The 18,240-nt window shown below is 38.1% G+C and overlaps 1 protein-coding gene across 2 annotated transcripts; it reads left to right on the top strand.

Moving 5' to 3' along the window:
• The first annotated feature begins 200 nt into the window (after window positions 1-200).
• On the top strand, window positions 201-17,910 carry GABRA6 (gamma-aminobutyric acid type A receptor subunit alpha6). 2 transcript variants are annotated; one of them, XM_015876416.3, is made up of 10 exons: window positions 201-428; window positions 585-703; window positions 908-975; window positions 2,231-2,451; window positions 2,559-2,641; window positions 3,176-3,319; window positions 3,944-4,096; window positions 7,069-7,328; window positions 13,911-14,171; window positions 17,286-17,462. In XM_015876416.3, exons 1-10 carry the CDS (start codon window positions 391-393, stop codon window positions 17,334-17,336), a joined length of 1,398 nt encoding a protein of 465 aa, XP_015731902.1. In that variant the 5' UTR covers window positions 201-390; the 3' UTR covers window positions 17,337-17,462. The 2 variants fall into 2 exon arrangements, with proteins under 2 accessions (XP_015731902.1, XP_015731903.1); XM_015876417.3 differs by lacking the exon at window positions 3,944-4,096 and adding an exon at window positions 3,711-3,863 and having other exon boundaries at window positions 234-428; window positions 17,286-17,910.
• The last annotated feature ends 330 nt before the right edge of the window (window positions 17,911-18,240 follow it).

The following is an 18,240-nucleotide window of genomic DNA, read 5'->3' as shown; positions in this document are numbered from 1 at the left end:
GCGCTTTTCCAGATTTCCTAACGGGTCCCTGCTAATTCCATGCCAAAACTAGCAGTGGATTTCTTCCTTTTAATCTCCCCTAATGCCTTATTCGATTATTGTCACTGCTCTCCGACCGTGCACCGTCCCTTCAAACCCTAATTCCCCCACCGAGGCGGTCACATCGGGCTGAGCGTCGGCGGAACCGGAGGGCGCCCACAGCCACAGCCACCCCCCGCCCGCCCAGCACGGACAGAGCGCGACCGAGGGCTGCGGGGACGGGGCCGAGCCAGCCGGGCTCTGCGTCGTCACCCGGCGGAGCCGCCGGCCGAGAGAGGAAGGATGAGAGCCCAAACTTGCTCCAGGTGACGGATCCGAGGGCACCTGAGCGTCCTCGCGCAGACCTGAGGCATGGCTTTGCTCATCGCTTGGGTCTGCGTTGCTTTGAGGTGAGTGAACCCATCGCCCCGGACCCTAGAGCATCCCCTCACCGCGGAGTGGCAAGGGGTCATCGGGCTGCCTCTCCTGCCCTGTTCTCCCCGAAGGGCTGGGGTCTGGAGGACGGGCTAAAGCTGGGCACTTACGGGACTCGCCTCTCCCCGCAGCATAGAGAAGGCGCTGGGGGGCCAGGGCGACGGGGGGGACCTCTACTCGGAAAACATCACTCGCATCCTCGACAAGCTGTTGGACGGCTACGACAACAGGCTCCGGCCGGGATTTGGAGGTAGAGGGAGAAACAGCCGCCCCGTCGGGGCAGTGGGGGAGCGCTTCGGCTCTCGGGCAGCGGGATGCTCCCGGGCGGGTGAAGGGTCTCGGCCCGGACACAGGGGGGAGGGGGAGGTGAAAAAGATAAGTTCCCGGGTCCCGACAGCCCTCAGGGACCCGGCTCCTCTGGGCTCCGCGCCCAACTCGTCTCCGTGTCCTGCAGGAGCCGTAACAGAAGTCAAAACGGACATCTACGTGACCAGCTTCGGGCCGGTGTCCGACGTGGAGATGGTAAGGGCCCCGCGCGCTGCCCCTGCTCTCCTTTCCCGGGATTCATTACGGTGGCATCTGAGCTGTCCGTCATTAGAGCAGATTACGAGCTTTAATCTTCTTGACAATCTCTATGGCCCGGCAGGGCGCTTTGGCTGGAGCTGCATATAGCTATTTCCCCAGCACAGTCACCCGGCGCAGCCCCGTGGCCCCGAACGAAGCTGGGCACCGAGGGCAGCGCTCACCTTCGCTGAGGACACGGGGAGGTTAAAGATGCCTCCTGAAAACCTTATAAACAGCTGTGAGCTGACACGGAGGTTGGCTAGAAGGCCGCTTGGTAGGAGACAAACCTGCCATGCAGCTGCAAAGATAGTGCCATGTGTGAGACAGCGGCTCCTCATCATGCTGGGAGCCCCAAAATTCAGGTAGCTGTAGACTTGAGTAAACTCCATGGATTATGGCAGCAGCCCCAAGGGAAAGGGTGAACCATCACCGCTCTCATCCTGGAAATAGACTTCAGTCACTATTTTGTCTCTGTACACTTCCTCCAACACCTGCTCAACAGAGGTTGTTGTTCCACTGTGTGACCCTAAATGCACCAGTCTAAGAGAAGGCATAGAGAAGGTTTGCTTTCATTCATATCTGCCTCCTGCCAAGGTTTAGCTCAATTTTCTGTGTGACTTTCTCAGGTAATTCCTTTCTGAATGGTTGGGACAATATTACTGAGAATCCTTAAGAATATCTTACATCAACTTGTCAACATAATGTTACTGGAATTAATATTTTCCATATTATTCCTTTCTTTGCGACAATGCAAAGTAAGCTGCAACAGAGGCCCTGATTATGTTCTTTTGTTCCTGACAGCTAAATATTAACAATTTGGTTTTGCACATTGAAAGGATACTGAAGTGGACATGTGTAGTTCTCCTTGGACCTCAACCTCAGTCACTTTGAATTAAATTACTTTCTCTGAGAGGACTATGGGATTATTATTATTATTATTTTTTTTATATCAAGTTTTCTTTTCATTGTTTAATTTGCAGCTCCTCTGTAACAATAACAAGAAAGTGTGATATTTTTTCTCATGAACTACTTCCTTTTTTACTTCTTCTATTTCCCCCCTCGCCCCCCAATCACTTAATAGTAATAGGATTAAGCCTCTAAGTAAATTAAAAGCCACTGACATGTGTGTTAGGGTCTTTCATGGAGTTATTCTATATACAGCAGCTTAGGAGTGCTGACCCTCAAGCATAGTTCATCTATTTATTTTCCATAGGAATACACAATGGATGTCTTCTTCCGGCAGACGTGGACAGATGAGAGGTTGAAGTTTGGTGGGCCAACAGAAATTTTGAGATTGAACAATTTAATGGTCAGTAAAATATGGACACCAGACACGTTTTTTAGAAATGGAAAAAAATCAATTGCTCATAATATGACAACTCCTAACAAACTTTTCAGAATTATGCAGAATGGAACTATACTTTACACAATGAGGTGAGAACTTATTCTTCTGCTTTTAGTTGACCTTTGTTTTTCATTCATTCAGCAGTTTTCCAGCATACCATTTATTTTTGACTGTCATCTACTTTCCTGTTTCCTAGACTAACCATTAATGCTGACTGTCCTATGCGGCTGGTGAACTTCCCAATGGATGGACACGCTTGCCCTTTGAAGTTTGGGAGCTGTATGTTTTTCTGTATCTTCCAATTTCATATAGTAATATATTTTGTCTCCACATCCCCATGTATGTGAGATCAGAAGTGAGATCCTAGGACACATCACAGATATTTTTTACTATGATTTTACACTAGAATCTTACTCTTTCCTCTGAATTCTTAGGTATATGGATATGTTCTCTGAAGGATGGCTTAACAATTTATTAGTATTCAAATTTGTTCCTTTAACAAGTCATAAAATCTGCAGTACATTTATTAAAGTCTAGTTTTATAAAATGAAAACACTTAGACAATCTGTGGCAATCAATGTATGTACTTTAGAGCAAATTAAAAGCAAAATTTAGTACCTATCAGTTGCATCTCAGCCATTCCCTGAATTCTCTTATTACTTCTTTTCTCATTTGGTCATTCATGCTAAACTTACTGGAGTAGGATACACATTTCTATGGATATTTGACCAGTGGGATCACACTACTTTTGTTTTTTTAATAGCTTATAAATCATATAATTTATATTAGTATTTTTTTCCTTGTGAAACTCAGATGCTTATCCAAAAAGTGAAATAATTTATACATGGAAAAAAGGACCCCTGCATTCTGTAGAAGTACCACAGGAATCTTCCAGTCTCCTCCAGTATGATCTCATAGGACAAACTGTATCTAGTGAAACAATTAAATCTAACACAGGTAAGATGTAGCCATATGGGAACTAATGACTACATAAACCATCTTGAAAATAGATTACACAGTTTTTTGTTCAATATATAACTGCATTATTGTGATTGCCTTTTGTCATTTTTAATACTAAAATCCTTGGAAATAATTCAGCTGTGGTCTCCTAACAAGACATGCATTAAGAATTTCCCTGGCCTCCCCATCCTAGTAAAAACAATATGCAAAAATTAATATTCTTCTCCTCTGTTTCCAATATGTCACTTTACCATTGTTGTCAATTTATTTTTATTATACACTTGAAGGCTTATCAGTACTTTCCTTAGGTCACAGTATGTTGAATTTAAGCCAGTAACGTTTACTCATACATTGCCAGAATAATGCTGACACAATTTTCTCCTAACAGGTGAATATGTAATCATGACAGTTTATTTCCACTTGCAAAGGAAGATGGGATACTTCATGATACAGATATATACTCCTTGCATTATGACAGTCATTCTTTCTCAGGTCTCTTTTTGGATTAACAAGGAGTCTGTTCCAGCCAGAACAGTTTTTGGTATGCTGCATTAAGGTCTTTGAACACCTCTGTGTCATACATGTCATTCATTCATCATTTCCATTGCTTGTTTGTTTTAGGTGAATATTCACTTCAGCTGCTCTATTTCCATCTCCAAAGGAAAATAGGCTACTATCTCATTCAGACATACATTCCATGCATCATGACTGTTGTCCTGTCTCAAGTTGTGTTTTGGATCAACAAAGAATCTGTTCCAGCAAGAACCGTGGCTGGTATTCATGTTTTATTTCTTTTGTCATTCACTTCATCACTGTGTTCAATCCACTGTATCAAGCAGCTACTGTAATCTAGTGGGGATCAGCCTTTAAACTGACAAAGACAGAAGGTACTTTTCAGTGAACAAAAGCATATACTAAAAATTAAACCAAATGATATTTAATCTCCTCACCAGAGTCAAAACAAACAACACAGAATGTTTGTTTAGCCAGACTTACTTGTGATGGTTTATCTTTCCAACATTTTTTTTTCCCCCCAAGGAAATGCCAATTCCAGAGTAAATGTCAACTTTCCATTTATTAAACAGGAATTTTTCTATTTTTCTAACCTCGACTAGCACTCACTCTGGAGCATTACTCACTGTAGAGCTATCTAAACAACTACCAAGGACTTTAAAAGGATGAATTTAGGTGAGACGCATCTTGTCCCTCCCACAGGTTGCAGCGGTAGTGAGGAGTATGCACACATATTGCATAGGCCTTTCTTTTTTCTAGTGGTTTGAATGAATCCTTCCCAAACGAAGAGCTTTTACATAAAGGTCACAAACCCAGAAATAAAGACTTAATGTCAAGCTGAAGAGTAAGTTTAGGATTAAGAACAGAAAATATTTTAGGAAATAATAAAATAGATACCTTTCTTTTGGAAAAATAATCATTTTGTCATTTAAAAAGCATATGCCAGTACTTATTCTATTCTTATTTCTCCCAGACAAGGTATAAATTTATATTCCATATTAGTTCAAAATTCCATACATTCTAAATACCTTTTGCTTTTGTGTTCTAAAACTGTGAGAAAATTAAACAACAGTATATTTTTATAAAGCACACCTTCTCAAAGTATAAGTTTCAGAGAAATCAACAGTAGAAAAAGAACAATAATGTGATAAAACCAATTTCTCAGAAAAAAAATCTCTTAGCAAATCTACTCACCTCCAGAGTGGAGGCCAGTTATTTTTGCAGATAACATTGCAGCAAGATGAATTAATGTTCATAAGCATCTATTCTTTACAGCAAAACAGATGAAATATAGGAAAAAGATATTCTTGTGCTCTTAATCATAGTGACGTTGGAAAGAATAGCACATAAGCGATATGAGATTCCTTATTTTGTGTGGAGCTTCTGTATGTAGATATGTTTATACATATGTATATATATATATCTTTTTGTAAAGCATGATGTTATCAGACATTACTTGGAGTAAGAAGCATAGTTATTTGAGGCCAGGTTTTATGTATGACCTGTTTAGTATCAAATGCTTTGAACCCACATAACAATGGCTATAATTTCACATTTTTAGGTACCTTTACGTGATCTTCTTTTAGTATGGCAAAATGTTATCTTGTTTTGCACAAACCCATGGCCAGCTTCGACCCTCCTAGTAGATCACCCTTGAAATTTTAACTCATTATCTAGTTATTAAGCGCTATTTATAACTTCTCAGATACAGAATGTTTTAAGTTATGTTTAAAGAAAAAGTAGTATTTCAGTATTTGCAAAGTAGTTTTCCATAGTACAGACCATTTCATCAAAATTCACATTGAGAATGTTCTTATCTATATCTCTAATAGAATAGGAGTCCTATTCCTGAGTTTAAATTCCTGCTGCAGTAGGCTTTTATTCAGCCACAGAAAATATCTCTTTTATTATTATTATTAACTAGCACATGGGCAGATCTTAATCTAATCACGCATCATATTGAAAAGTTCATTCTGGACATCTGAAATTGAAATTTATCTCAGCATAGTTGCACTTACGTTATTAAATGAGTCTGGCAGATTTGGGAGAAGTAGATATCCTACATATTCTTATATATCTTCTATTTGCATTTCATTAAAACATGTTAAGTAGTGACATTGAGAATTACTTGATCTCAGGCAAGTTACATCATGTGAGAGAGTTGCAAAAAAATTCTGAGAATAATCAAGTCATCCTGCAGTATGCAATGACACTGCATCCTTTCCACTCACTATCATTCATAGCATATTGATTCATCATCACAACGTGATATGATACCATCTTTTACTTTCCCACCTACCCTACTGCAACTGCAGAAAGGAGCAGAAGATGGTATTCTCCTGCTTACTGTCTTTAAATACCTGTATTTTTCAGATTCTAGCAGGCATAATTATAAGTAAACATGAGTCACAGAAGCTTGTATGTTTTAATGGATGAGTTTGCTCTTGTATCAGGCAGCAGTGGGATGAAAGTATTCTTCCCACATGATTCATGCTGTACCTTGCAAAACAGAAAAAATAAGTTCATGATAGATGTGAATAATACTTATGGGGCTCATAATCTACATGATCAGATTTTTTTGAGTGTGTGTGAAAATACGTAAGAAGTTCTAGAGAAGTGCTTTTTCTCATCTTTCCATATTTGCAACTATGGGAGTGTTCAAATTAATATACTAATAGTAAATCTTTAAAAATATATTCAGAAATTAAAGATCACTGTATAGAAGACCAAACTCTTATTACTAGAAGTATTTGGATCATAGCCACTGATTTTAATGCAAAAATCTGATGGATTCAGTGTGAGTTCTGTAAGCCACTGTCTGCCTTATGCAACAATAGGAGATAGGGAGGATCATAACACTGCTAGAAAACCGTGTCATGTTAATTTACATTTCTGTCAAACATTCCACTTAGGAACTCCTCAAGTAAATCATCTTTCTGAGCCTGAGCCCAGGTTTTGTTATACCGATGCCTTATCACATTTCTAAGAAGCTGCAACCTGTAGCATGTAGTCATACTAACTTCCAGTCTATTTAATATATTAAGGAAGTATAATTTTAGATACTCAAGTATCTAACATGAATTACTTAAGAATATGAAATACTTAAGACTTGTTAGTTACTTGAACAGAGATTTTATATGTTATGTATGTATGCACATAAACACACACAGATACATACAGATGACTTTAAGAACAGCAAAATTCTAATGCCTGTTTTCTCTCTTATTTTCAAGGAATTACTACAGTTCTAACAATGACCACTTTAAGCATCAGCGCACGCCATTCTTTGCCCAAGGTGTCCTATGCTACTGCTATGGATTGGTTCATAGCTGTGTGCTTTGCCTTTGTCTTCTCTGCACTTATTGAGTTTGCAGCTGTCAACTACTTTACCAATCTTCAGACTCAGAGAGCAATGAGGAAGGCAGCAAGGGCAGCAGCACTGGCAGCAGCACTATCAGCAGCAACTGTACCGGCAGAGGACGAGATTGTCTCGGTAATTGCTTGCTTTTCTGATAATAAATATCATATCGGGAGAGACAGCTGAAGGAGTGAATGCGAAAACACATTAAAAAGTGATCTTAACCTGAAACAAATTATGTAAACAGATCACGGTTCTTTTCTTTCAGAAAATGAAAATACTTCAGTTATTCAAACTGTTTAAATCTGTGATATGATGTACTAGAGAGATGTTTATTTGGTAATATATATAAGGAATGACATTGGACTGCCACCCATAATACTTTACTTGAGCAGTGCTGTAGGCATTGTGGCCAGGCAGCTGTGTCATTCTCTTGAGTAAGTCTGAAGAATTTGTGGGCCACTATGCTGTGCAACCAATGTGTGCATAGGCCAGATGATTATAGGATCACTGTAGTATCGTGGCATATACCAGAAGTGGGTCATCTGGAAGAAGAGAAATTATCCTTTACATAAACTTGGCACCTGTTACTTTCATAAAAACCTGTGTTGTGGAAGCTTGAGGAAATGAAATATAAAAGAAAGTGAAAATGTAAAGTTTAGGGATAGGTTTCAATACACGTGACACACAAAAAAGCTTTCTAGTACTGAAAAACTTATATCAGAATTGCTTGTTAATAATGTTCCTTACATCCTGGGCTAAGTACTTCATGTTGTCTCGCAACGTATCAGTACAGCCCTCCTGTTTGCAGAATCAGTTTTACTACCACCACATTACCCATTTTGAGAGGAATAACAAAATTTGAATGACCCCTCTAAAACCATTGGATCTGCAAGTTCAGTAGAAGTCTAAAAGCACATCAGGGTAACACCATTCAGGGTAACACCATTCCAGTCATGTAATAATTTTTCCACATTTCCTTGTAACTGTTAAACACTTCAACTTGTAGCAGTATTAGAAGCAAGGCTTATGTTTTATACACTATACTGTCTTCAATTGCCTGAAATATGGCTAAAGAACACTGTGGTGTGAATATCTGTACACACCCTGAACTAGTTCTTTATATAAGTCAGGAGACCCCTTCTACTATTTCAGGTAGGGCAAGCATGGAGAAATAGTTTTCATACAAGTCAAAATAAGGATTTATAAAACAGTTGGAAGCTTTTGTTGCTTTCAGTGAAGGCCTGAACTCACCAAGATAAAAGTATCTACAGAACATGTTCAGTTGTTTTTTTCTTTAAGTTTAAATGCCATATTAAATGTGTTTCCTGCAAAGAAGTATTACAAAATACTATCCAAAAGCCTCCTTGATTCTAGTTAAATCTGTTCGATATCTTGCGCTATTCAGATACCAACTCTTGTTCCCAGGTTTTTACTAAATCCCCCCCAAAACCTGTGCATTCGGAAAATAGCAATGGCAGAAGTCAAAATTCTGCTGTATTATTATAATAAAGTAGGAGAAACATTCCTAAAGTTACTGGAATTGACTGGTTTCAGTGAGAGTTACAATGCTCTGCTTGCTCCGTTAACTGATGACAGCCCAGCATGCCTGTTCTGGTTCTAGGCAAGCCACTCTATTTACCTCAGTTAACTGAGAGCAGAATTTGGCTTGCGCTCTCTGTCAGCTGCAGGCAATCCTTGTGTGAAATACAAAACTATGGGTGTTCCACTCCAAAATATGATGGCAACAAGCTGGGCGGTCATCTGGACCCTGACAGAAGCCTCCTTTTATTCATAAGGTGTCCAAGCTTGCTCTAGCATGTCAAAACCAAACATTTTATATATATATATACATACATATATATACATAGAGCATTTTGGCATTTGGTTTTTAATTCATTTCAAATATATTATTTCTTGCATTAATCATATTGCTTCATCATTTTTGCTTTCTTTATCTGGTAATACTTTTGTTCTAGAAGTTGCAAGGGAAGGGTAATTGCTGATAGTGGTTGAAGTGCATCATTTGGAGTAATGCTTTGCAAGATGGTCAGGGAGCACACAGGACAGGACAGAGAGAAAAGATCAAAAGAAGGCTTCTCCATGTAAGACACTGCGTGTAACAGAGAAAAGATTGTTACAGGATTGTTGGTTGCTTATATTTGTTTTCTAAAAGGCCCGTTGTTTTAACAGAAAACAGCACAAACAGTGAAATGCTGCTGGCAGAGCTTCCCTGTCCCTACATATTGCCCTGTACCTCTTTTTCAAAATAACATGGTTTGAGCAGGAGAGGATTCACATTCTCTTTAACAACCCTGCCCAACTGCAGAGCAGCCATATGTCATTTCTGTATAGAGGATTTAGTTTTATATAATTACGTCAGAATACAGTGAGTGTGTTTAATGAGAACTGTAGTACAGTTGAAAGGAGGACACTTCTATTTGGATTATCAACAACCCTTTATGAAATCATCCTAGGAAAGCTACATGCATTAAAAGCCTTAACTGAGAATGTGGCACTTTGCATCAAATTAGAGAGACCTTCCAACTTCTGCACAACTGTAGGGCTTTGAGCAGGCTATTTAAAACAAGAAACAACTTGCAGTTGTATTGACTTTTTGTCATTTTTACAAGGAAAGTAGATGTAGATTGCTAGGTTCCACCCAAATTAAATACTTATCTGATTGGAAAAGCAAATGTAGTGCAGCAATGAAGGTTTACAAGAAGCTGAAACTGTATGTAAAAAAATACAGGTGGAAAATTTGTTCCCTTGGCTTTAGATATCTTTGCTCAGTGTTGAAATCTAATCCCTTTTTATTGCAGGGGGGCAGTGAAAAAAAGCAAGTCAAATATCAGAAAGATAAAAGCTCTGTAGTACTGTTTGTACCACAGACAGACAGGCAGGATTTTGATTCCTTTCTCCTTTACTTCCTATTCAGACTCCCACTAAACATCAGGGATTGCTCTAGACTGACACTGATAAGTCAAAGAGCCCAAACATGATGGCATATTTAAATTCAACATAAATACATATTTTGACAGAGGCTCTGTGCTGATTATGAGTTTTATGATGCGCTACATCTAAATTTTAGGAGGAGACTCTACTACGGTACAATCACATTGAAAAGAGTAGTGAAGTAACAGACTCTTCTAACCATGTTCACCTGAGGCTTAGGCTATAATATTAGAGAAATGAGTTTCAGTCTCTGCAGGTTAAGAAAGAATTTGAGCATGGGTTTCCCATGCTCCAATTGATTAATTTAGCCCTTTTACCAGGGTAAAGCACAAAGAAAAAACAATTTTGTGGTGGGTAATTACTCATAATATGTCTTGGAAAGGAATTTTAGAATGCCTAAAGAGATGCCCAAAGCTACGGACTATTAATGATGCCTAAACTACATTCAGCTGTTAATTATGCAGCACCCTGTTTACAAACGTTTACGGCACATATTTTTTAATCACATCCCACAAAAGAGATATGTAAAGGAATTTCTAAATTGTGGGTTATAACAAATCTCTGACACAACATGGGTGCCTAAATTGCGCATGACAGTAAATATGGAGGTACCTTAATGCATGCCCAAAATAAGATCTTATATAATGTAGTGAACTTCCCTGCTGCAAGGCACTGCATATAGATCATTCAGCTGCTAAGCAGAGGTTTTACAGATCATGCTGCTGTATGTTAGAGGCAAGTCTGAGAAGGATTTAAGGAGATAAACCATGCTTAACTTGCTCTTTGGGAGCTATGTTACTAGTATGTGATTTCATGTATGTAATGTGAATCACTGAAATTACTGAAACTGTATCTACTGAGATGGTGAGAGGGGCAGGAGGGAAACAATATGCAGTTCAGTTTTCTGCCTTGTACAGACATGGAGTTCTGATTGTAGGGCTTTTATCTTTTTTTTTTTTTTTTTTTTTTTTTTTTTCCATTGAGATGCCAGCAAAATTCAATAGTCTTAATCCAATAAATTTCAAAGAAAAGGAGAGTTAGCATGTTTTTCTCTAAACATTCAGAGTTTATTCTATCAAAACTCTTTCTTACTACATGGCAGTCTCAGCAGAAAAGGAGATAAGTGTGGAAAAGAGAGAAGGACATACATATGTTTAAAATTAGTCAGTATTCAAGTGCATATGTAAGATAGTCATTCCACTGCTAGATCCTATGCTAAACTGAAAGTAAGAATAAACATCTGCAGCCTAAATGAAAAGAGAACAGTGGAGAATTAAAAATACATATATTTCAGAAGTCTCTTAAGAGCATTCATCACAGCATCTACAGAAAATAGAAAAAAAAATGCATTTAGTCTAAGGTTATATATGCTGTACTTTTTACATCTAGAAGCAGAACAGTTTGCTTAGAGCCTCCTAAGATGTTCTGAGCATGAGCAAATTCTAGTGATATTGATGAGAGCAGTGAGAGATCAGCAGCATCTTTACAGACAAGGATACGTTGTGAGCTTTCTAGGGGATCAGGTAGCTGAGTTGCAAAACCTCAGTAGAATCCAGACAATACATTTCTAGCTCATATGCCTACCAATCTCTGTCCAATTTTATGGTACCTCACATTAAGCATCAATTTTGCAAGCTGTTCTGTGTCACTAGGCAGTCATATTCAGTGACAAGTCAAATTGCCTGATGGGAGTGTGAGTGCAAGAGTACTCCCTTGTATCAAGATTCAATAAATGAATAAAATGCCTTCTTTTATTATGATCCAGTGTGCCATGTCTCAGGTTTCCTGTTCTTGCTTTTGCTGTTTGTAAAACAGTCTTCACTATTGGAGTGATTGTGAGCAAGACGGGAACTGGAATAGAGCACTCATTTCCGTTTTTCCTATTTTGTCTTTTCCAAATTGTCATGCTGTCATTGTAGGCAGAATTTGTTGTCAAAAGGAGCAGTGAAATCTAAAAATAGTAGACAAATTGTTGTAGCTGCTCTTCAGAAGGCAAAGGTAGGAAACAACACAATCTCTTCCTGCTGCCTCTTGGCTTAATAGTAAATTCTCATGAGAAGTATGGGTTGTTCTATGGCAGTAAGTCTAGTTTGCTGACACTTGCCAAACTGAGAAACATGTTAATTACTCTTTTCAGATAAATTAAGGCTTCTGTGTCTTGGGTTGTGGTAGGCAAGAAAATAGTCTTGACCCTTATTTTCTGGACTTGCACATGAGCGTGTTAGTGTAAGAAATTACTTAGGAACTTCTTAACAGTTTGTAAAAGCACCTGAAGAGCATGGCCCCTCAAAAAAATACAATAAAAACAACTGTGGCATTACTGAAATAGTAAAATCCTTTCTGAATAATGAAATACATTATTTTAGTTACTGAGACGTTATTAATATTACTCAATTGATAAAAATGCTCCAAAACTGGCCCTGAAGCATATAATCAAGTTAGTCAGTGTTCTCCCCAAATTCTGAGGATATAAGCTGACTTCAGACCTTCCTGTCCTGTCTACTCCAAAATCATTTAGTGAAATCATACCAAGATAATCCTCCTTCTATTGCAACACATATTTCAGAAAATGTTTCTTTTCCTTCTACTAACCTCATCAATTATCCGATTAAAATTGGTTTCCGTACATAGAAATTCTACATTGTCTACCTCTAAGATGCTGACAGTAATTTCAGTGGATGACTGTAATTAAATCACTCAGAAACAGTGACTTTGGAGACCTTGATGTGCAACCTTGAAACACTTGAACATTACTATTCTGCTTAAATTTACTTACATGCTGTTGTACTGTGTATTATTTACACTGCCTAAAATTTTCCTCATCAACTTCATTCAGTCATCTATGAAGGCTGCTGTGAAAGTAATACCTCCTATTTTATTATGTTAGACCACAACATCAGAGGCAGATGTTCATGGGATGATGGTATATGTCAAACCTTTCCACCTACCAGTATTCCACTATATTTTGTTGCTGTGGTGACAGATGGCAGCAGAAGGGCAGTCTGACAAAGTTGCTCCTTCATGATGCTGACTAAGCTGAAGGCTTGAAATCCAAAGTCAGGCCTTAGAAGAAGATAACATTTCTTTTGCAATATGATAATGCTGGGCCCCAGTTTGAAGACTGTGGAGCTCATTGTCAGTCTTAGCTGGACTGTTGCACAACACACACTATATACTCTGGATTCAGTGCCCTCCAACTTCCATCTGTTTGGGACAATGAAAATGGACTGCATGGGCAACAGTTTTCTAGGAATTATGCCATCGTAGAAGCTGTGAAACAGTGGGCCATCTCCACTGATGCTGGAGGCTTTCAAGGCCAGGCTGGATGTGGCTCTGGGCAGCCTGGTCTGGTGGCTGGTGACCCTGTCTGTGGCAGAGGGTTGAACTTTGGATGATCTTTAAGATTCTTTTCCACTCAGGCCATTCAGAGATTCTATGATCTTAGAAAAAATGGCAGGTTGGCCCCCAGATAAAACAGCTGTACATAATGAACATACAGGTCAGCCTAGAAACTAAGAGGTAAATTCAAAGAACTGTTATACAACTCTCTGAAGAATAATTAGACCTTGCTATAAGTACTGCGCAAAATGCAGGTATCCCTGAGTTTAATTTTACTACAAAATAAAAACAGACACATAATAGTTAGGATGAGTATTTGTCCTCTGCTCTAAGAGTAAAAGATAGAAGAGAAGCATAACAAGCAGAAAACCTAAGACTTCTGAAGCCATAAATCAACTCCTTCTTTCTCTTTTTTCTCCTCAGCATTCTGACTCCAATTGTAATCTGAAGAAGCGAGTAAACTCTGTAACATCTCAGGCAGATCAGTCTCCTGAAGCCAGCATAGTATCAAACAGTGCATCTCAGTGTCAACCTGTGTCCGCTCCTCCACCAGCCCCCCCAGCACCACCACCTGTTGGAGGCACAAGTAAAATAGACCAGTATTCTAGGATCCTCTTTCCAGTGGCATTTGCAGGATTCAACCTGGTATATTGGGTTGTCTACCTTTCAAAAGACACTATGGAAGTGAGTATTACAATTTCAGAATAATTATGATATGCTTGTAATTTATATATCTATATATGTAACATGTTTAGTTAGCCAGTATTATTTAAATGGTTCAGTTTCTGGTGTACCTTCAGTTGATCAGTATTTCCTGAGGAAAGTTGATATTACCCTTCTAAAAAAAGAACAGTTGCTTCCATTAAAATGCAGAAAGCCTGCTCAAAGGTGAGAAATGTAAACCCTTCTATAAAGAACACAGAACAAGGAAAACTGTGTAAGACAATGTATGACACCATTCTCAGCAAACATATCAATCTTAAATCTCCCATTTCTTCATCTTCCTGTCTGCAACAGGAAAGTTAAATGCTGCAGCAATGCAGCAAAGGAGATAAAAACAATATCTACTAAAACAGTTGCAGCATACACTTTGTGAAGTGAGAGTCCCTGTTTTTATACCTTTTAACACCAATTTTTCCTCTTCCTTCTTATACTGGAAACATTTTATGCCAACGAAGTTGCTAAATTCCTTGCTTAAGCTTGTCTGAATCTAGTTGAGAGCTTCTGAGTCTTTAGATATCTGTGAAGTGTAGAAGAGTTCTGTACTCTTAAGACTCAGCATTTCTGGTACAGTCACTGATTAGCTTATCACTTTCAAGCAGTTATTAAACTTCTAGTCTTTATTGTTTTAATTCTCTACTTTTCCTTTTTGTCTAAACGCAACTAATGGTGTCCCATCCCTTTGGTGAAAAACGTCTATTCATTTGCTTTGTTTGTTGCCATAGAGTTTTTGAATCTCACTGTACGCTGTAGTCAATATGATTGGTACCCTTAGCTTTATTTAGGACAGCTACAGAGATAATGATGGTGTTTAGACGGTACTGAAAGCACAAAGTCCCTGTATCAATAATAACAGGAGCTAGGAATCTGATATGAGCAGTGTGCAAGTTTTACATTTGTTTCCTAGATCAGAGGTAAAGAAGGCTAAGGGAAATCTCTTGGAGAGTCAGAAGATACTGCAGTTCAAAGTAACAAGATGGTGCTGATCAGCTAACGGATGGCATCTGGACTCTACTTGAAGCAGAGGCTACTAGCCCATAATTTTGCTGATTTTTGCTACTACTATGATTTGGAGAATGCTATCTCTCTAAGAGGGAGTGTGCTGCCAAGCAGCTCGTATGAAATCAGGGGGGCAGGAAGATAGGAGGCACTGTCTCTTGCAAATGCTCCTGCAGATGTCTCTCTCAAGAGGTCACAGCTGCTAACTCCTGGCCACTCCAAATCTGCCCAATACTAAATTTAGCATTTGTGCCAGAGATACTGATCCTGCTATTAAAATATTGACTATGTGTGCACATTACTTATCTCAATCAGAGAAGGGAAATATAAAAAAAGCTCTTGTATATTCATTACAGCTTCTGTTCAGAGGCCAGCTCCTCAGCTTGTGTAGCTTGCCATTACTTCAGTGATTTCCTTCAACCATTCACATTTTGGATATAGAAATGTTTGGAACATAGTTGCCATTTCCCCTTGTAATTTATCATTTTACCATTTCTTACTTTCATGGAAAACCAAGATTGTTTTTTATTTATTTTTTTATTTTTTAAATAATTTTTTAAAACATAAGCCTTTCTATTTAAACACAGGAGATATAAAAGTTAGGCGAGCAAAGCATGGCATACTTAAAGGCCACTCAAACTCCAGTCACAGTCTCAAGCCAAAATGATTAAGTATTTATAAGGTATTACTCAGTTATGAAATATGACTCTTTGAAAAGAGTGTATTTTGTGTAATATTTCAGGTATATTAGCATTTATTTTTCTTACTGAGTTGCTAATTAGAGTTCATTTGGCTTCTGTTTAAGAAACAAATAGAAAAATATGGAATCAGTTCACTGAAATAACCAAATTTCCTGCGCAGAAATGTTGACAGATGTTTAATAATGGCAGCAGGGCTGTCCCATTTATTTTATGAAAAATTAGAGCATTAAAATTACTCTAAGAGGAATTACTACTCCCTGAGTACAGAAGGTCAGTTTTGTAATTAATTTGTATGAAAGGTTTGAGGATGTGACATCCATGGAAAATGAAATATGCATGTTTCTATGGCACGTGTTTTTCTGTGAAGCACAGTACTATCTGCCATTCACAGAAAGCTCTGCACAGGAACAAGCAATACATGTTTGTCCAGATTAGCTGAGAAGCTCTTGAAGGGAGAGAAAAAAGAACAAAAACAAAAAAAACAGCCCAACAATAAAGGAAAAAGCTGTTATTTTTAATTTGTCACACATGCACTTTTTTTGCTATTTATTTCTTAAATCTCGATAGGTCTTAGAGCTGAACACTGATTTATAACAGTGATTTTGACAGTTAGATTACATGCTTGCTTTATTTTAATAATTTTAAAATGTACCTGATTTAGAATGTAAGATGTGTCCTTTTAACAAGAGTCCAAGTATTTGGTCTGTTTGTCATGTCATTCATAATGTGTGCACTGTTCTCACATTTTCTTACACATATCCTTCCTAAAGTAATGTGTCCCAGAGTTTTATACTCATCATACTATATTACAGTTAATATAATAAAACACAGATTGATGTCTGTGTTAAGCTCATGATGTTAAAAACTTTAATGATAAACAGCAGAAAAACAGGCAGAAAGGCCAGCTTTTATGATTGGGGACAGAAGGTAAAGTATAATTGAATGCGGTAAATGGGCTGATACCCAGATAAAAGCTGAACACATAGAACACAGTACCCTGGCAGAAAGTGAGTTATGTAGCAAGCTGAAGATTAAACATCAGTGATGAACGGTCAAGTGAGAAGAAAAAAGGACAAAGAAACAGGAACTGGAGAAGCATCTGATTTCAATTTGTTGATATTCATAATGTTTACAGTGTATGTTGTGCATCAGTTGAATGTATTGCTTCAGACTGAACACCAGAAAAATGATGTTCAGGAGAGAGTAGATATTACTATAAGTCCTTACAATAGAGCTTTGATGATCCAGCTAATGAACATCAGATTCTGAGGTGATTCTCCCTTTTTTAAACCTGTTGAGACAGCCAGAAGTCAGCTGATATTGTTGGTTACCTACACTGTTGACAAATGACAGCTTAAACTTGTAAATTTTCTTCCAGTTTTTTGAACCTACTGCAATGCATCTTCGAAATGATCATCAGATCAACTGAAGAACAGCACAGTGCTTAAAAGAAATCACTGAAGGTCTTGTGGCGTTAAAGTAACTTCAAAAGAAACAAGTGCTCTCAGCTTTCAAACACTGAGTATTTATACTGGATATCACCTGGAAACAAACTCTGGACAAATAAAAGAAGATCAAAACTGCTCAGAGTTCTAACAAAACTTTGATTTCTTATGGTGATTCTAATGTAAAATTTCTTGTTAAATTATTTTGTTCAGCAGTCAAAGAAAGGATTTGTATTTGTTGTAGTTCTGTTACAAATAACTGAATGTTTACATTGATATAAAATATCAATAATAGAATTATTTCTCTTAAATGCAGTGAGGATTACTTAAGACACATTCAGAACTGGTAAAAATTAGCATTCTCTAGCTGGAATGCAAGGACTCACACTGATGTATAGTCAAAATTGCCCCCAAAATAATGCTACAAAATCCCATGAAAGGGATTTGCATTCCCATCGCATTTTTGTAACATATTCATGGATCAGATGAATGATGAATCCTAGTTTTCTGTAATTTATCTTCATTCTCTTTGATCTGAGGTAATATTTGTGGAGGGGGAAAAAATAAAGGGAACAAAATAGAAAAGACTGGTTATGTACTTTAGCTGTTTAGTTATGCTATTTTTGTTCTTGTTGAGAGTGACTACGGAAGTTTACAGTCTAATTACAAGCAATTTCTGGGCAGCAATTTCTGGAAGTACAGCATTGATGCCAGGGAGTTCTCATGGTCAAAAGCTGAACTGATGGAAAGATGCAGCTACCCATCAAGCTAAGTGCCAGAAAGTCTTGATAGCCAGTTAAGGAACAAGTTCTGTTTTGTCAGCTGATTCTTTGGACCTGCGCACAGCAGACTCCCTGTAATTTTTCCAGAAGTACATTTTTGCCAGCA

This window comes from Coturnix japonica, chromosome 18, assembly GCF_054131305.1.
Source record: "Coturnix japonica strain WE chromosome 18, WE-NBRP24, whole genome shotgun sequence".
In the NCBI taxonomy this organism is placed as follows: Eukaryota; Metazoa; Chordata; class Aves; order Galliformes; family Phasianidae; genus Coturnix; species Coturnix japonica.
The sequence above is the reverse complement of the archived record's forward strand: the minus strand, read 5'-3'. Positions and strand labels throughout refer to the sequence as shown.

Coding starts and splice junctions, on each gene's coding strand:
- GABRA6 (XM_015876417.3), top strand. CDS start 391: ATGGCTTTGCTCATCGCTTGGGTCTGCGTTGCTTTGAG. Junction 7,329..13,910: donor CAGAGGACGAGATTGTCTCG/GTAATTGCTTGC, acceptor TTTTCTCCTCAG/CATTCTGACTCCAATTGTAA. Junction 14,172..17,285: donor TTTCAAAAGACACTATGGAA/GTGAGTATTACA, acceptor ATTTTCTTCCAG/TTTTTTGAACCTACTGCAAT.